Source organism: Malus domestica, chromosome 06 (genome assembly GCF_042453785.1).
Source record: "Malus domestica chromosome 06, GDT2T_hap1".
NCBI classification, from domain to species: Eukaryota; Viridiplantae; Streptophyta; class Magnoliopsida; order Rosales; family Rosaceae; genus Malus; species Malus domestica.
In genome coordinates this window covers 32,166,009-32,186,815 of record NC_091666.1, presented here as the reverse complement: position 1 = coordinate 32,186,815, position 20,807 = coordinate 32,166,009, and the positions used below count along the sequence as shown (strand labels likewise).

Sequence of the window (20,807 nt, the reverse complement as noted above, 5' to 3'; positions counted from 1 at the left end):
GGCCTGAAAGGATTCTTACATGTATCGTTGAATGGTATGCTACGTGACATTCAGTGTACCGTGAGTAAATTATCGAAGTTTGTAGGATAATTCTAGCTGAATTTTAAGCTTTGGATGACGATTTTGATATTTTTCGATGGATATATGTGTTCGAACATGCATCTGGAAATGTCTTGTTATGGTGTATCCAACTTAAACTTTACCAAATATATGCTATTTTGACTCACTGCTTGGAGAAGAAAAGGATGCATATTGCTTGGAGGCTTGGAGCATGTTTCAGGAGTGCTTCGTCACCCGTGGGTTGACGGGTTGTTGGAGCTCCGAAGCATGGCCAATAAGAAAATACTTCTCTCACTATGAACTAACGGTTATATTTACCAAATTCCTTCATCTATGACGGCCATTGGCCGGAAAAAAGAGGCTACACTCGGCTGAAAATTGCAGTGCGGCATTCCAAGCACCGGATCTCAGGCAATTCCGAGCGAAAAGACCGAGACCAAATCATCCTGTAGCCCTTTCTGCCCTTTGGCGACGGTTCTTTCTTTTCCTTTGGGTCTTTCGGGGGCGCTGAGACTCGCAAAATCGAGCGTCTGCGTATTTCTTCACTTGCAAGTAACGGCGGACACTTCGGAGGAGCATCAAAACTTAAACCCTAACAGCTCAAGAGAGCTTGACATGCATTCCCTTCTCAACTTCCGCAAACATATCAACCAAGCATATTACTTGGTTGGGGAAAATTGTGTTTATCTTGTCACATTAAAGGTTCCAAAACTCATACAATTACCATCTCAATTCCGATTTATGTAAATTCATAAACATCTCATATGAACCACCACAAGGTGACCAATGGTTGGAGACGAATTATAGGTCCGTATTTCATACAACACGTCTTTGGTTCGATTCATGGCGCTGGTAGTCATACGATGATGGTTAGGAGGGGTTGAAATGTCTCTATGGCTCTTCTCAGACCCTAAAAAGGGTTGACTGCTCGAATTCTACTCGAATTCTATGTAGCGAACAACTTTGATGAGAATTCATTTCCTCCTCAATCAAAATTGTTTTCAAATCCAACTCCTCGTCAAATCAATTATAAAATGTCAATTTTGGTTCATCTTCCAAACAAAAGGTTCTGTTTGAGTGAAGTGTGTTTTTCTTCAGTTTGGGTCCGTATACATTAACAGAAAAACGAAACACGACCTAATAATTTAACTCTGTTTTCCTCTTCACATCCAACGTTCAAAAACTCGCGCGAGAGCCAGAGATCCATCAGATCACTTGCCGATAGAGAAAAGAGAGATGTCATCGCCGGTGAACGACCCGCGCCAGCCCTCCGTGGCGAAGCGCTACGTGCCGTCCGCCGTGCCGCCGCAGGATCTTCCAGTCGATTACTCCGGTCTCATCGCCGTCGTCTTCGGCATCGCCGGCGTCATGTTCCGCGTCCGTACTCTCTCTTTCTCTCGATTGCAATTTTGCTACTTTTGATTGGAATTTGCTGATGTTTGAGGTGTGATTAATTATTTGAATGTACGAATTTGCAGTACAAGTTGTGTTCTTGGGTTGCGATTATGTTCTGTGCTCAATCGCTGGTGAACATGAAGAACTTGGAGAACGACCTCAAACAGATCTCCATGGCTATGATGTAAGGTTACAATTTACTTTTTACTTAATTACTTAAATTTTTCCTTGTAATTTCTGCATGATTACCGATTTACCAAAGCATTTGAGATTTGGAAGTTGTAAATTTCGGCTTTAGCTGAAAAATAATGACTCTCAGCATGTTTGGAAGTGCTAAATCGCTTTTCAGATAAACAGAGGCGCTTCTGACAACGTTTTACTGTAAAAGTTAAATGCTTTTGAGTTGGAAGAACCCTGGAAGTGCTTTCTAGAAAACCACCTACTTCATGAAGCACTTGGATTTTTATTAATTTTTTTTTACTTGCATTGCATCTAATAGAAGCGATTTCAGTAAAAGCGCTTATGGTCGAAAGTCCTTTCGAAAGAAGTATTCCCAAATGGGTGTTGTGTTAGGCTTAAGACTTAAGTGCTACTTGTATTCACCATAATTTATGGGTTTATTTTATTATCCTTGAATGGATGTGATGCGATTGTGAATTGTGTCATGTGTTTTGTTCTAAGATCTTTCCTGTTTCATGTGTTTTGTCTGACATACCAGGTTTGCTATTATGGGATTGGTAACCAACTACTTCGGACCTGCTCGACCGGGGACACAAAAGAGTTGAAATTTTGATCACTCATATATTTCATGCATTTATACCATCCATTTCTAAAGTCTTTGTGATGTTTTTGTGTTAAAATTATGGCATTTTATTTTACCTTGTGTTAATGTGCAGTTAAATTTGTTTTAGGATCAATTTCAAGCAAAATGGAGAAAAGGAAATTGTAAAAACAAATCAAAGACACGGCAAGTGGAGAGTGGACTTGTCTTCCATTAAGTTTTGTGGTGGGGAAAAAGAAAAGCATATAGCTGATTAGTGGAAATGGGGGACACAGACAAAGAAGAGTGGAAGGAATAAGAAAAGGGAAGCAAGATAATAAAAATGAGGGGGAGAGACACGGGCTAATTGAAAAGAGAGAAGTGGAAGAGCACGGACAAAAATTATAATTGAAAAGAGAAGAAGTGGAGTGCACACGGAAGACAAAGAATAAAAGAATAAGAAGCAGTGGAGGGCAGAAAGAAAGGAAGACAAAGAGTGCGGGACAGCAGAAAATAAAAGGAAGCCAGTGCGCAGGAGAGCAGACGTGAGAGAGAGAGCACAGAAAACTGTGCGGAGAAAGAAAAAAAAAACAGAAAATAAACGAAAGCAGAAGACAGACAGAGAGAGCAGACGTGAGAGAGACTGACGGGAGCAGAAGACAGAAGCAGAGAGCAAGAGTGGAGAGACTGACAAGAGAAAGAGGCACGGCAGAGAGCAAAGCTTCACTCTATTTTTCTTGGTTTTATCTTCTCAAATCCATGTTTTACTTTTGGTTTAATTTGAGAATTATGTGTAACTAAATTTCAAGTAGTTAGGGGCTGTTTTGAAGCCCCGAATATGATTGCAAGTTTGTTATGACATTTCATTGAATTGCTTTTATGAATGGATGAAAATTGGTTTACTACTTATGTCAGTGATGAATTTTTTATATGTTTTCTATGGATGCATACTTAGTAAGCATATTTAGGATTCAAATGCTATGAATATATGTATGCCTGTCTTGTTGAATGAGGACCTACATATGTTCTAGAGTAGTACTTGTTAATTGCGATTAACATGTGAACCAATTTCTAGGATAAGTAAGATAATGCCAGTCCTTACCATGCCTTGTGATTACTCAAACTCTTTTCGTTCTTAATGATTTCTACTTGTTAAATCTATGAACATGCCATTCTAGATTGCATGTTAGGGACTACGTTAAGTTGAAAACGCCATTCTCTTAACATACTACGTAAGAAAGAGTAATAGGTTGTGTTCTAACATTGAGCCAACTTGAGCATCTTCATCCGGAAATAAAAGGAATTTGAATGAAACATAACATGTTTGCATGATTATTTGGTGGTGGATAACAATTCCCCTAACTCGTTTTTCTTAAACTTGTGATCTACTCAAAATCTGTTTCTGTACTGTTTTTGTACGATTTAATTTAAATAGCAAATCAACTCCAAAAATCCCAAAAATTTGTGAGACTGTTGTACTGTGTGTCTAGTATTTGCATATAAAATTTCATAGACTTTAGACCAGTGTAAGTCAGTCTAATAATTATTTTTTGGTGGCTGGTCAGTAGGGACCGCAACCAGTTTTTGTGACATTTTAAGTAGTTAGATAAAACAATCTTCTGCGGGAAAGACCCTTATTTTCATATGCTACAATTGACAAATCCTAGTGTTAATAAGGAAAATTAATAGGATATTTATGTGCTACTTTGTGGTGTACTTTTATGCCTACCAAATTTCTTGAAAGAGAATTGAGATGTAATGCGAAGTAGTTTCGCTTTATCTGATTATCGTTTTGTTTTTCCTAGATGGAAACTGTCGTTTAAGTTTGATGTCATCAATTTTAAGGGATAGTGTGCTTCTTATATCAATTCAATTGAAGTTTTTAGTTATTTCTTGATCTGCAGTCAATCTCTCTTTTGTTGCTTTTTTGTGCTAATGTTCCTTTTGATCTCAATGCGCTGGGCTATATATAGGCTAAGAGCCGTACTATGGTGAAACTGGTTCCGACAGGGCTCCTAATAGCAGATGAATTATGTAAAACTAACTGGCAGTTTATGTTTTGGGAATGTATTACATTGTAGCAGAAATGGCTTAGGGATGCATATTCGTCAAACCATTCTATTGTTTGGAATTGTCTGCATATTTTCAATGCTATATCATCATATACTTTGGGATTATAAAGATATGTAGAATCATGATTCCAATCTCTTGATGTATTTTGTTTATTCTGTTTTTTTACAATGCGTATCAGGTGACAGTGATAAGTTCCTCAACTGTTATAAAACGTAGTTGTCACAAATCTTATAGCAGAACGGAAGGTGTGGCTGGCTTTCTGTTATATAGTTCTTGTTTTCTTTTTTGCACTTTATTGGATGATAGTTTATAGCCAATCATTCTTGTACTGTAAAACAATTCTCTTCCTTTTGTGCCAAATCTTGCATTTGATTCAACATGGAATTTTATGGCCATCTCTCGTCGTGCTGATCCCATGAATTTTGAGCTTTCAACATATTTTTCTGCAGAAAATCTGGAAGGGAAAATCTTCATCAAAGAAGAATGACTGCTATTAAGTATTATTTATGTTCTTTCATGCAAAGATGATGTTGGTTTTTCGCATAACCAATGCCGAAAATGGATGAATGCTACTTTAAAAACTAATATATATTCCTGAAAATATTGCAATGCTTACTGGAGTAGTCTTTCACTTTAAGGTTGTATATATAGAGGAATGAAATATTTTCTTCGTCCTCGCTTTTACTTGTGAGTTACTTTTCTGGGAAGAATTTCAGAGAGAAAGTGTGTGGAGATGGAACACAGACAGCCAACTTCCTCCAATCTGGAAAGACCAGAACAAGAAAAGGCTACCCGTGTTGTACTTGTTTCATACCCTATACAAGGACATGTTGCACCATTCATAAAGTTGTCGTATCTACTTGCCAGTCGTGGAATAAAGGTCACACTTGTGGTAACAGAGTTTTTACATGCACGTCTGATGGCTTCCCAACCGGAGTTGGATGGCGAGCAGTGTGATCAGGTCAGGCTTGTCGCGGTCCCTGATGGGTTACCAGAAGAAGATCCGCGAAGTGATGAACGCAAAGTGGGTGAGAGTATATTCAAAGTCATGCCTGGCCATCTGGAGAATTTGTTAAACAAGGCCAACCTGGAGGGTAATCAGGTGGCCTGTATCATAGCTGATGCAATTTTCGGTTGGGCTTTAGAGTTTGCTGAGAAAAAGGAGATTAAGTTGGCGATGTTCTGGCCATCTACCCCTGGAGGTTTAGCCTTGGCACTCAGCATTCCGAAGCTGATTGAGGCCGGGATTATAGACTCCAACGGTATGTAATTAAGTCTTTCAAAGCTTGAACTACATATATTTTAGCCTTTCTACTGTTTGCTAAAGTAGTGAACTAATTTTGTGATTTATTTGAAAATTGACTTCACAGGAACTCCAACAATGAAAGGGAATAAGATTCAACTGTCACCGGACCTGCCACCGCTGACTGATGGTGATTTGGTGTGGAGCTATCCTGGAAACCAGATTGCGCAGAAGATGATATTCCAGAGCTTATTTTCCATTCAACAGAACTTAGAAAAATGCTGCTGGATTCTGTGCAACTGGTTTCATGAGCTCAACCCCCTTGTTGGTGATACAATCCCAAACATTCTCCCACTGGGTCCATTACTTGCAAATGGAAAACCTGCCGGGACCTTCTGGCCGGAGGACTCTACTTGCTTAAGCTGGCTGGACAGACAACCTCCCAGATCAGTTGTTTATGTTGCATTTGGCAGCATTGCCAAACACAGCCAGCACCAAATTGATGAATTAGCTCTAGGCCTTGAACTTCTCGGCCGGCCATTCTTATGGGTTAACCGTTCAGCCCTCACCAGCGGCTCTTCTTCCAAATTCCCAGACGGGTATGAAAAGAGAATACCGGCGAGTCATGGAAAGATAGTTCCTTGGGCGCCTCAGGAGAAGGTTTTGGCTCACCCATCTGTTGCTTGTTTCTTAAGTCATTGTGGGTGGAACTCAACCATGGATGGCATCAGCACGGGCGTCCCAATCCTGTGTTGGCCGAATTTTGCAGATCAGTTTTATAACCGGAGTTGCATCTGCGACGGCTACAAAGTCGGATTGTGTTTGAACCCGGATGCGTATGGGATTGTTACAAGGCATGAAATCAGAAGAAAATTGGAAAATTTGATTGCTGACGAGGGCATAAGAGGAAATTCAATGAGGCTCAAGGAAATGGCTGAAGAGAGTTTGAGGAAGGGAGGGTCTTCTGCAAAGAATTTGGAAAGCTTCATTGAACACATCAAGCAATGAGGCATATTAACATATTAACCTAATGTTAGAGCATTGAACATCTGCATCTAAAGTCTTGAGTTTGATTCTCCCCCTTCTTCAGTACCGCTGGTATAAAAATAAAATAAAATAAAACAAAACCTAATCTTGGTCTTTGTTTAAAATGCATCCTTCAGCCTTACTTGGCTGCCTTCATTATTAAAAAATAAATTATCAAATGGGATATTGTTTTAGACACACAAAATTAATGTCATTGTTAACACGCTTTCAAATTTCATGTATAAAGGTCAGGCGTAATTGTATTAGAGTGTAAGCAATGATGTTAGTTTTGTGTATCTAAATAGTGCTCGCATGTTGTGGTGCTAATAAGATGTTAGTTTTGTGTATCTAGAGAGTTCAACTTGTATCTTATCGTATGATGTTGGTACACTACAACGGTGGTGTTAGGTGTTAATAATGTATGACATTGGCACGTTTTATGATAGTTATGTCACGTGCCAATAATATAAGGACATGTAGAGAAAAATTAACACGTATTCTTATATTATTGGCACAAAACTGTTCCGCAATGTGTATTGGTGACGTTAGTCAAAAGAGCATGGTTGATTATCGTGGTTATGTGCGATTTCACCATAACATAGTGTGTTCCTCGTAATTTCAATGTCCCTTCATAGGTAGAAGACTCTCTTCACTCATTCAATATTTTTTTTTTTAATCTTTTGGTTTTGGTAAAAAAGAAAATATTCAATATTTTTATTATCATTAGGGTTCTACAAAGAAAAAATCAAGTGCATACACATGTTGTTTTTTAATTTTTCTTTATGTGTAGTGTAGTTGTTATTATTATTTTTATTTTAATAATAGAATTAGTTGGTAACTTCATCACGACAGTCCACTCTTCTGAGAGTCAAGAAGATTCACATAGGCATTTCAGCCTCCCTTTAACCATCATCATGTGAATCACATGCGATAGGAATTGATTCCAGAACATGTCGTGTAGAATACGTGCCTGAAATTCATTCTCAACCACTTTTTTATGTGTAGTTATTAGTTAATGCATGAAGTGCTTTTTGAATGAATATTTTATGACTAGTGGTCCATGAAATGTCCATCTCCAATTTTCAATGCTAAAATCATGAATTTGTGTACATTTCTATCCTATAACATTGAAAATAAATATGGTATGTTATTTCAACCTTTTATCTCATCAAATGTTGGGTCAGATGAAAAATACATCATGTCTAAGTTTTTATCAATTAAATTATTGAAAAAAATTTAGACAATAATGTCATATCAATTAAATTATTGGAGGAAACTAAAAAAAATAAATTATAATACAAACCAAAGCCCACCGTGAGAATACTATCTTACACTTAATGAATTTTTTTTATTCCATCAAGTTCTAATAAAATCATCTTTAGTTTTTTGACATATGCAGGTTTTCAATAACTCTTCCGACCAGAGAAACCTACCTAATCGGTGAGAACTCAGAAGCTTTTGGTTTTAGATGCAAACGTTGAGTTTATACATCTTGACAAATATGTTTTCAATAACTCTTGTTTGGCTTATGACGTAATCATGCGCTCTTCATATTTCCTTATATTTGTTGTGACGGTTTTCTCAACTAAAAAAAATCTAAAAATAAATGTGATGTCCTTTTTGGTGGTTTAAAAAAATAATTAGTATTTCTCTAATTGTTTGTTTTTAATTTCTTTTTGGTGTATGAAATTTTTTGGGTAAATTACATTTTACTTCCAGTGCAATAGCAATCCTATACAACATGTTTAAACATTTCAATTCCGCACACAACCTTATATTTAGTTACAATTTCATGGAAAAGGATCAAATCATCGTTGGATCCTTTTCCTGGGGATCATAGGGATCTCGTGATCGGGACCGTCCATCGTGCAGTCAGAAATCATTTTAAATTTTAAAATTTTAAATTAAATATAAATAGTACATAACGAAAATTGACTGCACAATGTACGATAAACGGTCGCGATCATGAGATCCTTATGATTCCCAGAAAAAAGATTCGATGAGAATCCTTTTCCCGATTCATACATCCGTCTCATTTTCCACCAATTCTTAATTGCCTACATAGGGTCCCACTCTATTTCCAACTAGACTTCCACAGACTCACAACCCAAATAAAAAACACACCTTCATCAATAACCAATTTAAAAATCTAATTACTATTAAATTTTAAAAATTAAATTAACATGATTTTTTTTAGAGGAAAACTAATAAAAATGATTTGAAAACTTTGAGTTTTAACGATAAGAACAAAATAAAAGGTAAAGTAAATAGTTCCAGGATTGACTTTTTAGTGTAAAAATGTAGTTTTTCGTTAAAGTGAACATTACCGGAGCTTTTCGTTAAAGTTCCATTTTTTGAGTTCTTGTGTCTTGGGCTGATGAACACTGAAACTTTCTTGGTTGTCTCTTCTTCTTCCCGTCATCTTATGCACATGTCACAAACTCTGTCTCGAACTATAAAATTACTTCAATCCAATATTCATTCATCCCTTGCAGATGGTAGCAGTGGTGTGGCATTGCTAATGAGTCCTACCAAGAACATGGTGCTTGGGCAGGATCGGTGTGGGAGTGGAAGACGGTTGCATCGACGAGGGAAGGGGACTTGGGCATCAATTTCCTGTGCTTCCCCATTTGTCTATCTTCCTCTGCTTCCCCATTTTCCTATCAACATCAATCGTGACTAAAAGTAGATACAGAAGTTCGAGGGCGATCGGAATGTGAATCTATATTTGCATAATAAGAAAGAAGAAGGTGGCCAATTTGTCCAGGCTCTCCTCATCCCCAAATCTCCAATTTCGTAAAAAAATCAAAACCCTATAATTTCTCAGCTAGCAAACGACTCCCAATTTGTCGTCATCTAATCATTTAATAAATGCAGTTTCCGTAACATTCAAAATATGTGTAAGGCGGGATAGGAGTGCGACGCCGAGTTCTGCTTCTCAAGGAACAATTTGGCCCTCGTCCATCAAGCAATTGCCATCCAATTCTGAAAAAAGACATGGAAGACTTAGAAATAGACTCTAAAAGACATTGAGTACCAAAGAATCTGCTCCTCCAAGCAACATGAAAAAGACATGGAAGACTTAGAAATAGACTCTAAAAGACATTGAGTACCGAAGAATCTTCTCCTCCAAGCAACATGAAAAAGACATGGAAGACTTAGAAATAGACTCTAAAAGACATTGAGTACTTGAAGCTAACTAAAGACTTGAGGCAAAACCGAGCATAGAGGCGCTCTAGGATTCATTACTGTTATTGTTGTATATAATCAAATTTTACGTGGAACAATCGATCGATCATCATATAACTCATGGATCGGATCATATAACAGATTTTATAACAGATTTTAGAGTGTTAATTATGCCATGCATATATATATACATCATGTATAGACACTGAGCAAACAAATTAACCATACGAAAATATTTGTTCTAAAAGAACCAAATATAAATCATCACAAGTATATATACCTAGATTCTTAGGATGTCCGCCATAGAATCCAAGAATCCAGCCGCATCGACCTCTCGAATTTCCTGTGCAGCTGGTACAGGCCGATGAAATACCTTGTTCATTAGATAATGAGTGACCAACTCTTCATCCGTTGGCATAAACCTAAAGCCGACCGGCAGCTAGTCTGAGTTGATGATCATTTCCGAGTCCAATTAGCCGACGACGGATCAAATAATCTGTGATCTAGCTTGGAAGAAAAGATCTCGGAGGTTGTGGTGGCACAGAGAACTCAAGTAAGTTTAAGCTGGAATGATGCATATATATAGCTAGAGAGATAGTAGCTTGTGTAGGTGGCAGGTTTGGAGCTAGTGAAGGTAATTGAATCCTAGTGTAACTTTGATTACAAAGACAACCAAATACACCTTTTTTTCTCTTAATTTTGTTGTCATTTTCTTGTGTCTCATCTCCGAATCTCAAAATCCAAGGTAGACAGACTCAATAATCCGGATCATTTAAGAGAGAGAAATGAGGGTGTGATTTTTTATGTGAGGTGAGCAAGTGAAATTGGGTTAATGAGGACCGCATGATTTAAATTGAATGTTCCAAATTCTAAGTTCATCAGCTTCGAAATTTGAGATTCGAAGATGATCTCAATACGCATATACTTGGAAGCTTTTGAGCTTAAAGTGGTGTTTAGTTTTTGACATTATTTTTCAGTGGGATGGATATATCTTGAGAAAAGAGACCTAGTCAATCAAGTCTTTGTTATACGTACATTCTCAACCCAGGAAAAAAGAAATCCTACCAATACACAACCAAGCAGAAACTTTCAAAATTTGAATACATATTTTTCTTAAGCGTGTTTCTTCTTATTCAATCACATTTTTACCTGATAAGTTTTTTTTTTTTAATTAATTAATTATTTTTTTTTAACAAACGTTCTAATATAGTTAAGTCCCCTGTACAGATAACTTGTATTATTCGATTAGCGCTTGGGGTTCAATGGCGGAGTTAGAAAATTTTCACCGGTGGGCTAGCTTAAAGATTAAAATTGTATAAACAAATAAACTTGATACTGCATTTTTCACATTATCAACTAGCTTAAGAAATTTTTCACAAGGTGAGCTAAAAATTTTCATTATTCAAACAAATTCAAATTTGTACATGTACAAGAAGAGATGAGAAAAAAGATGGTTTGTAAACTGTATTATATAATTGAACCGAGAGAATTCGAATCAGTAACTAAATATATGATGGACTAGATTCGAAAACCAGTCAAAATTACATGTAAAATTTTATTTTCTACCGAAAGCTACCTGGGCTACAGCCCAGGGTAGCCCTTAATGTGTCTCAGCTAGTGTTGGGGCTAAATGGCAAGGCCCTCCTTTTCATTTGGTTGACCCAATATAACCGTGAGGTTGAGTTGGTAACAAACAATGTTTGGATGTAGTTTTAAAATAGCATAAAACGTTTTTTATGAAAATATTTTTAGAACCAATCATTCGTAAAAATGCAAGTGAATTATGAAAAAAAACACTTGAAGTGCTTATTGCAAGAACTAGTTGGAAGTGCTTCTTGTAGGAAACACTTTAACTGTTTTTGAAAGCCAAATCATTTTATCTAAAAGCACTTTTAGCCATTTTAAAAGCAATTCCAAATGAATCCATATGATTCATGACTTCATAGGCCAATATGAGTTTTGATTATAATTTTAAGGACGCTAGTATAATTACAGGGTAGAGCTATCCACACACTTCTTTTCACCTCCCACACACTTTTCTTAATTTTTGCATGTCGGATTGATGAATTGAAAAAGATTAAATTACATAAATTAACATGGGGTAAGTGGAAAGGTAAAAAAAGATGTACAAATAGCACCACCCTTACAAAAATGTTCTTTTAGTCACTAGGTGATGAATGAATGCAAGGTCACTCCATTAAATTGGATATTATGTTGAAAAATAGATTAATATTATAATCTCAATTCTTAATATCAAATTCAAAGATAGGTGATAAAAAAAACCTCGATAATATGTAAGCCTATGTTTTTGACCCACAATACTTGGGCTTGAGCCTACCGTAGTACCAAAAACCCAAAACTGATTTAGTTGGGCTCAAATATGGACAACGTGTAAGAAGCTCAATCTAAGATTCTAAGAAAAAATAACGTTATTCAGTACTACGGTTTGATGATATTCCTCTTCACTTTGGAAGTGGAAGGTGTTAGATTCTAATTTCATGGATGGTGAATTCGATACCAAATTAGGTTGCCCATTGTGTGGCTTAGTCGAACTTTCCCTCCCCTTAATGTAAAAATATCGATGTATTCAACAACCAAAAAAAAAAGCAAAAAAAAACGAACGGGGTTGGGGCTAAAACTGTACTTTCCAATTGGGATTAGTATGCTTCAACAGCGGAACCACATAAAACCCTAATCCCAAACCCTGGTGGCACTCCTCTCATACGCACAAGCCAGAAGAAGACTCGGACGTGCTCCGCCGCAGCAGCCAGCAGCAGAAGGAGAAGGTGAAGCAGAGGTTTACGTAATCGGAAGATGGAGGCGGCGAGAACAGTGAAGGACGTGTCCCCCCATGAATTCGTCAAGGCCTACGCCGCTCACCTGAAGCGCTCCGGCCGAGTCAGTCTCTCTCTCTCTCTCTCTCTCTCTCTCTCTCTCTCTCTATATATATATATTTATGTATATATGTGTGTGTGTGTGTGTGTGTTTATATATATTGTAGGATCGATATACTTGTGAGATTCATAGATTGCAAGCTTAGATAATCGGAACATGAGGTTTGGATTTTGGTTCTGCAGCATTCGAATTTGTTACTGTTTGTATACTGAAATAAGTGTAATTTGTTAAAAAATAGGGGGCTGCGTTTGTTGTGGAGTTTGTTGGATCTCATGTATCGGTCAATTTGTGTGTGATATGAATAGAGGAAACTGAATTTTGGCTTGTAAAGGGAACACGAAACTGTTGAACTAAAATGCTTTGATTAACATCGAATTCGATATATGTCATCTTCGCTATCGAGCGGTGCTTTATGGAAACATAGTAGAGCCTCTGAAATTGCTTTTATATTTGTGTTGTTTTGGTCTTTGAAAGGCTTGCTAGCAATTAAGCATGTTATAGTTGTTTCTGTTTCTCAGTTTCTTCGAGTGAACAAAAATTGCATACAATGTGCGTAAACTATCCTTACGTAGCCCCTTTAGTTGCGGCCATCAGTAATGGATGCTAGACGTTATATCTTGCGCCCGCTCTGGCTCAAGTTCTTTAGTTTTGTTGCGAAAAAAAATCTTATTTAGCTGGTGTTTCGTTTTTTTTTTCCATTTCTGAAAACAAAAACGGAAGTTCTTATAGTCACGTGATATCCTTGAAGGTAGAAACGTAATTGCCAGCAGGTTTACTTTGTTTGATGATTTTTTGTATATGATATCTCTTCACTCGCTAGTTGGTTTACTTTGTTGCCCCTTTTCAATGAGGAGTCTCTTCTCATTTTGTTTTGTATCGCCTGATAGATTGAGCTTCCTGACTGGACCGACATTGTGAAGACCGCTACATTCAAGGAGCTTGCACCATACGACCCTGATTGGTACTACATCAGATCTGGTATGTAGAATTCTCTATCCCTTTCTTCACATATGCACAAAACCTTCCACGAGTTTTGGTGTCATAAAACTGTTTACTGTGTGTAGCTTAATCCGAATTTAATTATCTTTGCAGCATCCATGGCAAGGAAAATCTACTTGAGGGGTGGTCTTGGTGTAGGTGCCTTCCGTAGGATTTATGGAGGAAGCAAGAGGAACGGCAGTCGCCCGCCTCATTTCTGTAAAAGCAGTGGCGCTATTGCTCGTCACATCCTTCAACAATTGCAGAGGATAAACATCATTGACGTTGACGCCAAAGGGTGAGTTCCTTTCACATAACCCTTGGTTTCATTATGACAAACGACAACATGAATTGAAGTTTTTGGCAACTAAACTACTTGTATTCCTGTGTTTTAGTGGAAGGAAAATCTCATCTAATGGCCAGAGGGATCTCGACCAAGTTGCTGGACGGATCGCTGTCGCAATCTAAGCGGGTTACGTGAAAGCCTTGATTATGGATGCAAAACAAGTTAGAAAACTTTTTGCAGTTTTGCTTGAATGAGTAGATATAGGAAGGATTTTGATGTGTTGTGTCATGGCACTTTTATGATCATGAACATCGCTTCCTTTGTTAGTCGGTTTAATTTTGAAGTGCTATGTTGAAATTGGCTTTCTCAATTTTAAGTTTTGTTACATGAACCCTTCCTACTCACCTACACAGTTTGGAGATGCATCTCTATAAAGTGCTTTTGCTAAGAAGTGCTTTTATTGGAAGTGTCTTTTACTTAATAAGCGACTTGGAAATTGAAATGGGAAGTTTTGTTTGGAGCGTCTATTTTAGAACACTTTTGCTCATAAGCATTTCTAGTAAAAGCGCTTCTATTAGAAGTATATTGAAATTTTTAGTAAGAATGAAAGTGCTTCTTCAAAATGCACTTTCAGTCTTTCTTGAAAGAAGCACTTGTGTGCTGCTTCTTAAAAGTTTTGGTACTATTTTAAAAGCATTTTTAAACATTGGAATTGCTTTGAAAATAACACTTTCAAATCAGTACAAGCAGTCCTAATAATGTTTGCAAAAAAAAAAAAAAAAAAGTGATTCTGTGTTGAAGAAACACCTGAAATGCTTTTTGAAAGAAATATTCGTCTTGTGTTTTTTACATGAAGCAGTTCAAGTGTTTTTCTAAGAATATTGAATGTAATCCAAATATAAGCACCTGAAATTCTTCCTAAAAATTTCGTTATACTCTAAATATAATAGCTTACTGGGAAACTGCTTATGAGCAGAAGTGTTTTTTAGATAAGCGTATTCCCCTAAAATATCATTTCGTTATACTCCAAATATAAAAGCTTACTGTAAAACTGCTTTTGAGCAGAAATATTTTTTTTATTCGAGAGCTTATTGTGAAACTGCTTTTGGGCATATAAACGTTTTTAAAAGAAGCGTATTCTCCTAAAATATCTTTGATGTCGATTAAAGTGTCTACAAATTTTGGAATTCGTGAAACAATCAAATTTCATGAGTAACTAAAATCAAATTTAAAGTTTAATCCTAATTTAGGTCGGTAGTTTAATCCTAATTATTTCTATATTTTTGCTGAAAAAAATAAAAAGTTTACACCATGTTGTCGGCCCGAAAAAGACCGGAGCCCGAAGAGTCAAGTAATCGAACAGCCAGGGCGAACGGAGGTCCCGGGTCCCACAAAAAGTGCTCCACGTCATGCCCTCTGCGTCCGCCACGTAGCTTACGCGCCATCTACACTACACCAGCCGACCACTTCACCTCATAATCTTAAAACTATAAATAAACAAAAATTAATTAATTAGCGCTCAAGAAAAACAAAAAAATCGAATTCGAATTGGCATTTGCTTTTCCTTGGATTCGAGGTTTTGCTTCTGATTCCTACACTCTCCAAAGCTTTGCCTCCCGCCGTGGATAAAGCTAGATCGGCGGATCGCACCTCCGTCCTCCGCCATCCCTCACTGTAAGTCCTTTTTCTTTTTCCAGTTTCAATCCTTTCAGGCCTCATTTTCTGAAATCTTCATGTTTCTGTGCGTATATAATGTGTGTGTATATAGTTAGATATTGGAATGTATGTATGTTGATTTGTGTTTTGTATTTAGATTTTCTGTTTGGTTGCCGAGAAATTGGAATAGAAAATGAAGTGTTCTAGGAGGTTAGGTTGGGTTGTTTGCTACTATCATTTATGTTTAGGATGTTTATATATATTTTTCTTTCAATAAGCTGCCAATTTTTCTGTTTTAGTTTCATGATAGAATTATGTGTTGAACAATCCGATGTTAGCAAGTACCAAGTGCTTTGTGGAAACATTTGGAAAATTGGAATAATAATCGTTTTATGTGTTGAACAACTTTTCTTATTTTTACGAACTAGCTTGAAGCAATTATTCTAATTTTCACCCATGAAAAGCGGTTTCCGCTCTCTGTTGCGAAGTATGAATTAAGTAGGATGATGAGTTGGGTGTTGGAATGAGTTTGAGGGTTTTGATAGTGTTACTGAATGATAAAATCGTGTTGGAGAATTTATGACTTTGATTTCTAATTAAATTGGGTTTTAGGCAGTTTACTGGGTACGTCTATGTAGATTTGAAGAGGTAGTCACTGAGGATGGATTACGAGATGTTTTTGCCCTATTGGAACAACAAGAATCCAACCGATCGCCTTTTCATAGTCTCTAGCTTTATTGCAGCCCTAGTTGGAATTTTTACCATAGCCTACTCCGCCTTCCAATGGAGGAGAAATATCAATTTAAGTTGGATGAAAGCCATAGCCAGGTCAAAGAAAAACCCGAAGGCACGTCAGAAGGTTCCTATAGCTCCTCATACTTGGGTTCTAGAATCTATATCTCGTGGAAAGAACTTGAATTGCTGTGTTTGCCTAAAATCCATGAGCCCTTCTCAAACTCTTGGGCCTATGACAGCTTCAGATAGTTTTAGTCACCATTGCAACATTTGTGGTGCTGTGGCTCATCTGAGCTGCTCTTCTAGTGCACATAAGGATTGCAAGTGTGTTTCCATGATGGGGTTTGAGTATGTGATGCACCAGTGGGCTGTCCGTTGGACAGAGGCAGCAGATCTACCTGATGAAACTTCTTTTTGCAGCTATTGTGAAGAACCATGTAGTGGGTCTTTTCTTGGTGGATCCCCAATATGGTGCTGCTTGTGGTGTCAAACAGTGGTACATGTTGATTGCCACAGTAGCATGTCCAATGAAACAGGCGATATTTGTGATCTAGGTCCATTCAGAAGGTTGATTCTGTCACCCCTTCATGTAAAGGAATTGAACCAGACTTCCGCAGGTGGTTTTTTGAGCACCATTACTCATGGAGCCAATGAAATAGCATCTTCAGTACGTGCAACTATTAGGAGCCAGAGCAAGAAGTCCAAGCATGGAAATGAAAACTCTGTTGACACGGGAAATAGTGGTAGTACTGGGGAAATGTCTACAGAAAGCACAGCTGATACTTTTCAAGCTGTTAATGGTTCTCATGAAGTTGAGGAAAACCGCAATGGTACTGTGAATGTGGATTTGCAGCACCAAGATGATGATGTAGATAAAAAGTTGGATTCTAAGCCCAGTTTCAAGAGGAGCACGTCAAACAAAAAGAAGGACGAGTCTCAGGTTTTACGGATGAAACAAAGATATAAGTTGATTGATTTATCACCAGATGCAAGACCCTTGTTAGTTTTTATCAACAAGAAGAGTGGGGCTCAGCGAGGGAATTCATTGAGGCAACGTTTGAATATTCTTCTCAACCCTGTTCAGGTTTGATTTCTCTACTATCTTGAATAGTTGGAAAAAAAACAATTATTTGCCAATTGCTATTTGAATGAGTCAAGAAAGGTTATTGCATACCATGGTGGAAAGAAAAATATTTCTTTTCGTTTCTATTTATGTGGGTTAAGTAATGTTCTTACTAAGGTTTGAGGTTTGAATTTTGTGGGAATAACTACCACTACACAAATGGGATCTAATGGGAGCAACAAAAAAATACCTGCCAGTTTAGCCCCTTAATGTAATAGGAAGCCCTAAAAGCAATATTCTAACAGCCACATTTTATCAACATTACATGCAGGGCTGTCTCCTCAATTGATGTCTATGAAGTTTGATCAACCGGTTCGTTATTAGTAGTTGTGGTATCTCATAAATTTTTGTTTATTTCTTGCATGTACTTGTGTTTCATATAGGTTTTTGAGCTGAGCTCAACACAGGGACCAGAGGTGGGTCTTTATTTGTTCAGAAAGGTGCAGCACTTCAGAGTTCTTGTGTGTGGGGGAGATGGTACCGTTGGTTGGGTTTTGGATGCCATAGAAGAGCAAAATTTTGTTTCTCCTCCTCCAGTTGCTATTCTTCCCGCTGGAACGGGGAATGATCTTGCTAGAGTTTTGTCATGGGGAGGAGGTCTGGGCTCAGTGGAGAGACAAGGAGGCCTTTGCACAGTTTTGCACCACATAGAGCATGCTGCAGTAACCATCCTTGATCGTTGGAAGGTAGCAATTGTAAATCAACAGGGGAAGCAGCTCCAGTCGCCAAAGTTTTTAAACAACTATCTTGGTATGTAATCATAGTAGCTTGTTATTATCTGGTTTATAAATGAGATACACCTAGAGTAGTTGGATGGAATACTGGAATTTGGCTTGATCTTTCTTGTTCTCGTGCTGTTTGTATGTCTCATAGTTATTGACTTGAGTTTTAACTCAGATCAGTTCTCAAACTATATACTCAGCTCACATTAGCTTGTGAAGTCTCGGTCCCCAGTCTTACTCTGTTGTATTGGGCCAGTTATCAATTTGTTGGCTTTTACATCTTTACCTTCATCTTTTCTTTCAGTCTGTATATAGCTCACTGTCACTATATATCATATGTATGAGGTGAAATGGAATATTTTCTGTATGGAAAAAAGAAAAACTTATGAAATTTATCCCAACCTTAAACTTATGGTTCTGCTGCACGAGATTACTCTCTGATATTCCAAAAAACTCCATCTGATGAAACAATGTCAATTTGGTCAGTTGATGAGTTAGTTCTGAGTATTCTGGCTTAACTTCTACGCCTTTTTGTGTAAGATTTTCATCACGTTGAATGAGATCTCACCTGACTTTCCATTTATCACCAACTCTGGCCTGCTTCATTTGCAGGAATTGGGTGTGATGCTAAGGTTGCTTTGGACATTCATAATCTACGAGAGGAGAATCCAGAGAAGTTTTATAACCAGGTAATATTAATACTTAACTAAAATGGAATTCAAATTATTTAGAGTCAAACTCCCTTGTGCTATATTAGACATTAGACCGATGGAGACTTGTGAGTTCAGAAAGAATAGGGGTATTATGGTGCTATATTGCATCTTCGAGTCTGAGATCACATGTCGTTAATTATAAATTAGAAAGCAATTAAATACAATCATACCACACCCTGGGTGGATCACATCACATTTTAAATCGGTTCCTGTTGTAATAGTTGTTTGTTAGTAGTTTTATTCAGATTTTACTTTGACGTGTCCTGCTTAAGGTATGGAGATTGTTATCTACATGCAGTTCATGAATAAAGTTCTTTATGCAAGAGAAGGCGCGAAGGGTATAATAGATAGAACATTTGAAGATTTTCCATGGCAAGTTCGAGTTGAAGTGGATGGCGTTGAGGTAGAGGTCCCCGAAGTGAGTATGGAAAGATTTTAACCATAAATACACAGCACAATCATTACTGATTCAGAAATCATCATATTGCTTCAGATTTGGCTGTCTGGATATAATTATGATTGACTAATTTTGAGATTATCAGTGCTTGACAATTTTGCACGCATTTTCAGGACGCAGAAGGTGTACTTGTAGCGAACATTGGGAGCTACATGGGTGGTGTAGATCTGTGGCAAAATGAAGACGAAAATTACGATAATTTTGATCCACAATCTATGCATGATAAAATGCTTGAGGTTGTGAGCATTTCTGGAACATGGCACCTTGGGAAACTTCAGGTACTCTACCTCACGATACGTGTGATGCATATATTACATATCGGAATGATGTCTTGCTAGTTAGTTTCAATTCAAAAACGGATCATGGTTTTCCATATCTAGCGTGAACGCTAGATTTGGATAGCGTGCTATTTTTCTGATCTGCTGGTTTTGTTTGGTACAGGTTGGGCTGTCCCGTGCTCGAAGGCTGGCACAGGGCCAGTCAATTAAGATACAGCTCTTTGCGGCACTGCCTGTTCAGGTCGACGGGGAGCCTTGGTTTCAACAACCTTGTACATTGGCTATATCCCATCACGGCCAGGTCTCTCTCTCTCTCTCTCTCTCTCTCTCTCTCTCTCTCTCTCTCTCTCTCTCAAAATTCTCATCCGATGACAATCTAATTTGTAGCTAAACCCCTCACTAAGTTTGCCATATTATGTCGTGCGCAGGCCTTCATGTTGAGGCGGGCAGCCGAGGAGCCACTAGGTCACGCAGCCGCCATCATCACCGATGTTCTTGAGAATGCTGAAACCAACGACGTGATAAACGCTGTGCAGAAGCGAGCTCTTCTTCAAGAAATGGCGCTGAAGCTGACTTAAAAACCCACCACACGTAATTTTATTCCTTTTTTTGTTTTTTTGTTTTTTATTTTTGGTGTGGTTTTAATAGCATGCTTCTTGTGGAAGCGTTGTTGTACATGAAACTTGTTCATCATCAATGGAAATAGGAAATTTTACAATTTTTCGACACCGGCCAAAAGACCAACGGTGTATCCTACTATACGAGGACTCAACACCTATACTCTCTGGTAAGTTAGTAATGTTACTGTGGCACCTCAAATCAATAATATAGCGGTGGGATACCAAGCGGCGGATGGAAGTCTCTCGGTACTATACATAACTGAAAGTACATTGAAATTAAGAAAATCATATATTACCAGGAGATCAAACCCGATTGAAGTTGGGATGCACGACTACTGAACTGCAACAGAAATGTGCTCCGGGAAGAGCTACCGGCTGACCCCTTCAGCTTCTCTGAAGGACGAAAGGCTTGGTCGTGCCGGAGTTCTAATCGGAGAAGATTCATGTCAGCCTAGAATGCTATACATAAATAGTTTACAACCTCCAAAAGCTTATTGAAACTGCACATAACTTCAGGAGGAGACCTGCAAGCAGTGTAGTAGTAATCAATCCTCATTCTTTTGCTTGTTCTTCAAAAATCCTTGCTTCACTTTTCTCC

General features: G+C 37.7%; 4 protein-coding genes across 10 annotated transcripts; all 4 read left to right on the top strand.

The window, feature by feature from the left end:
• The first annotated feature begins 1,107 nt into the window (after positions 1-1,107).
• LOC103437870 (protein Asterix-like) lies at positions 1,108-4,964 on the top strand. 5 transcript variants are annotated; one of them, XM_070823834.1, is made up of 5 exons: positions 1,108-1,437; positions 1,539-1,639; positions 2,174-2,245; positions 3,952-3,970; positions 4,927-4,964. In XM_070823834.1, the coding sequence occupies exons 1-3, from the start codon at positions 1,297-1,299 to the stop codon at positions 2,238-2,240; spliced, it is 309 nt and encodes a 102-aa protein (XP_070679935.1). In that variant the 5' UTR covers positions 1,108-1,296; the 3' UTR covers positions 2,241-2,245; positions 3,952-3,970; positions 4,927-4,964. The 5 variants fall into 5 exon arrangements, with proteins under 5 accessions (XP_070679935.1, XP_070679936.1, XP_070679934.1 ...); XM_070823835.1 differs by having other exon boundaries at positions 4,738-4,964; XM_070823833.1 differs by lacking the exon at positions 4,927-4,964 and having other exon boundaries at positions 3,952-4,104.
• Positions 4,965-5,021: 57 nt separating this feature from the next.
• On the top strand, positions 5,022-6,686 carry LOC103437871 (UDP-glycosyltransferase 83A1-like). The gene is made up of 2 exons (XM_029104035.2): positions 5,022-5,550; positions 5,659-6,686. Exons 1-2 carry the CDS (start codon positions 5,022-5,024, stop codon positions 6,537-6,539), a joined length of 1,410 nt encoding a protein of 469 aa, XP_028959868.1. The 3' UTR covers positions 6,540-6,686.
• Positions 6,687-12,238: 5,552 nt separating this feature from the next.
• On the top strand, positions 12,239-14,296 carry LOC103437869 (small ribosomal subunit protein eS19x-like). The gene is made up of 4 exons (XM_008376382.4): positions 12,239-12,644; positions 13,529-13,619; positions 13,734-13,917; positions 14,015-14,296. The coding sequence occupies exons 1-4, from the start codon at positions 12,561-12,563 to the stop codon at positions 14,085-14,087; spliced, it is 432 nt and encodes a 143-aa protein (XP_008374604.1). The 5' UTR covers positions 12,239-12,560; the 3' UTR covers positions 14,088-14,296.
• A 1,086-nt stretch (positions 14,297-15,382) lies between these two features.
• LOC103437868 (diacylglycerol kinase 1-like) lies at positions 15,383-20,307 on the top strand. 3 transcript variants are annotated; one of them, XM_008376381.4, is made up of 8 exons: positions 15,383-15,579; positions 16,178-17,380; positions 17,803-18,169; positions 18,754-18,830; positions 19,153-19,272; positions 19,425-19,589; positions 19,753-19,890; positions 20,018-20,307. In XM_008376381.4, the coding sequence occupies exons 2-8, from the start codon at positions 16,223-16,225 to the stop codon at positions 20,165-20,167; spliced, it is 2,175 nt and encodes a 724-aa protein (XP_008374603.1). In that variant the 5' UTR covers positions 15,383-15,579; positions 16,178-16,222; the 3' UTR covers positions 20,168-20,307. The 3 variants fall into 3 exon arrangements, with proteins under 3 accessions (XP_008374603.1, XP_008374602.1, XP_070679942.1); XM_008376380.4 differs by having other exon boundaries at positions 16,174-17,380; XM_070823841.1 differs by having other exon boundaries at positions 15,423-15,579; positions 16,200-17,380.
• Positions 20,308-20,807: the final 500 nt, after the last annotated feature.

Bases quoted from the DNA above. Each gene is read 5' to 3' on its own strand.
- LOC103437869 (XM_008376382.4), top strand. From the start codon at position 12,561: ATGGAGGCGGCGAGAACAGTGAAGGACGTGTCCCCCCATGAATTCGTC. The intron at 12,645-13,528 runs GTCAGTCTCTCT...ATCGCCTGATAG, and splicing joins ACCTGAAGCGCTCCGGCCGA to ATTGAGCTTCCTGACTGGAC. The intron at 13,918-14,014 runs GTGAGTTCCTTT...CCTGTGTTTTAG, and splicing joins ATTGACGTTGACGCCAAAGG to TGGAAGGAAAATCTCATCTA.
- LOC103437870 (XM_008376383.4), top strand. From the start codon at position 1,297: ATGTCATCGCCGGTGAACGACCCGCGCCAGCCCTCCGTGGCGAAGCGC. The intron at 1,438-1,538 runs GTCCGTACTCTC...ACGAATTTGCAG, and splicing joins TCGCCGGCGTCATGTTCCGC to TACAAGTTGTGTTCTTGGGT. The intron at 1,640-2,173 runs GTAAGGTTACAA...CTGACATACCAG, and splicing joins CAGATCTCCATGGCTATGAT to GTTTGCTATTATGGGATTGG.
- LOC103437871 (XM_029104035.2), top strand. From the start codon at position 5,022: ATGGAACACAGACAGCCAACTTCCTCCAATCTGGAAAGACCAGAACAA. The intron at 5,551-5,658 runs GTATGTAATTAA...TTGACTTCACAG, and splicing joins CGGGATTATAGACTCCAACG to GAACTCCAACAATGAAAGGG.
- LOC103437868 (XM_008376381.4), top strand. From the start codon at position 16,223: ATGGATTACGAGATGTTTTTGCCCTATTGGAACAACAAGAATCCAACC. The intron at 19,273-19,424 runs GTGAGTATGGAA...ACGCATTTTCAG, and splicing joins TTGAGGTAGAGGTCCCCGAA to GACGCAGAAGGTGTACTTGT. The intron at 19,891-20,017 runs GTCTCTCTCTCT...TGTCGTGCGCAG, and splicing joins CTATATCCCATCACGGCCAG to GCCTTCATGTTGAGGCGGGC.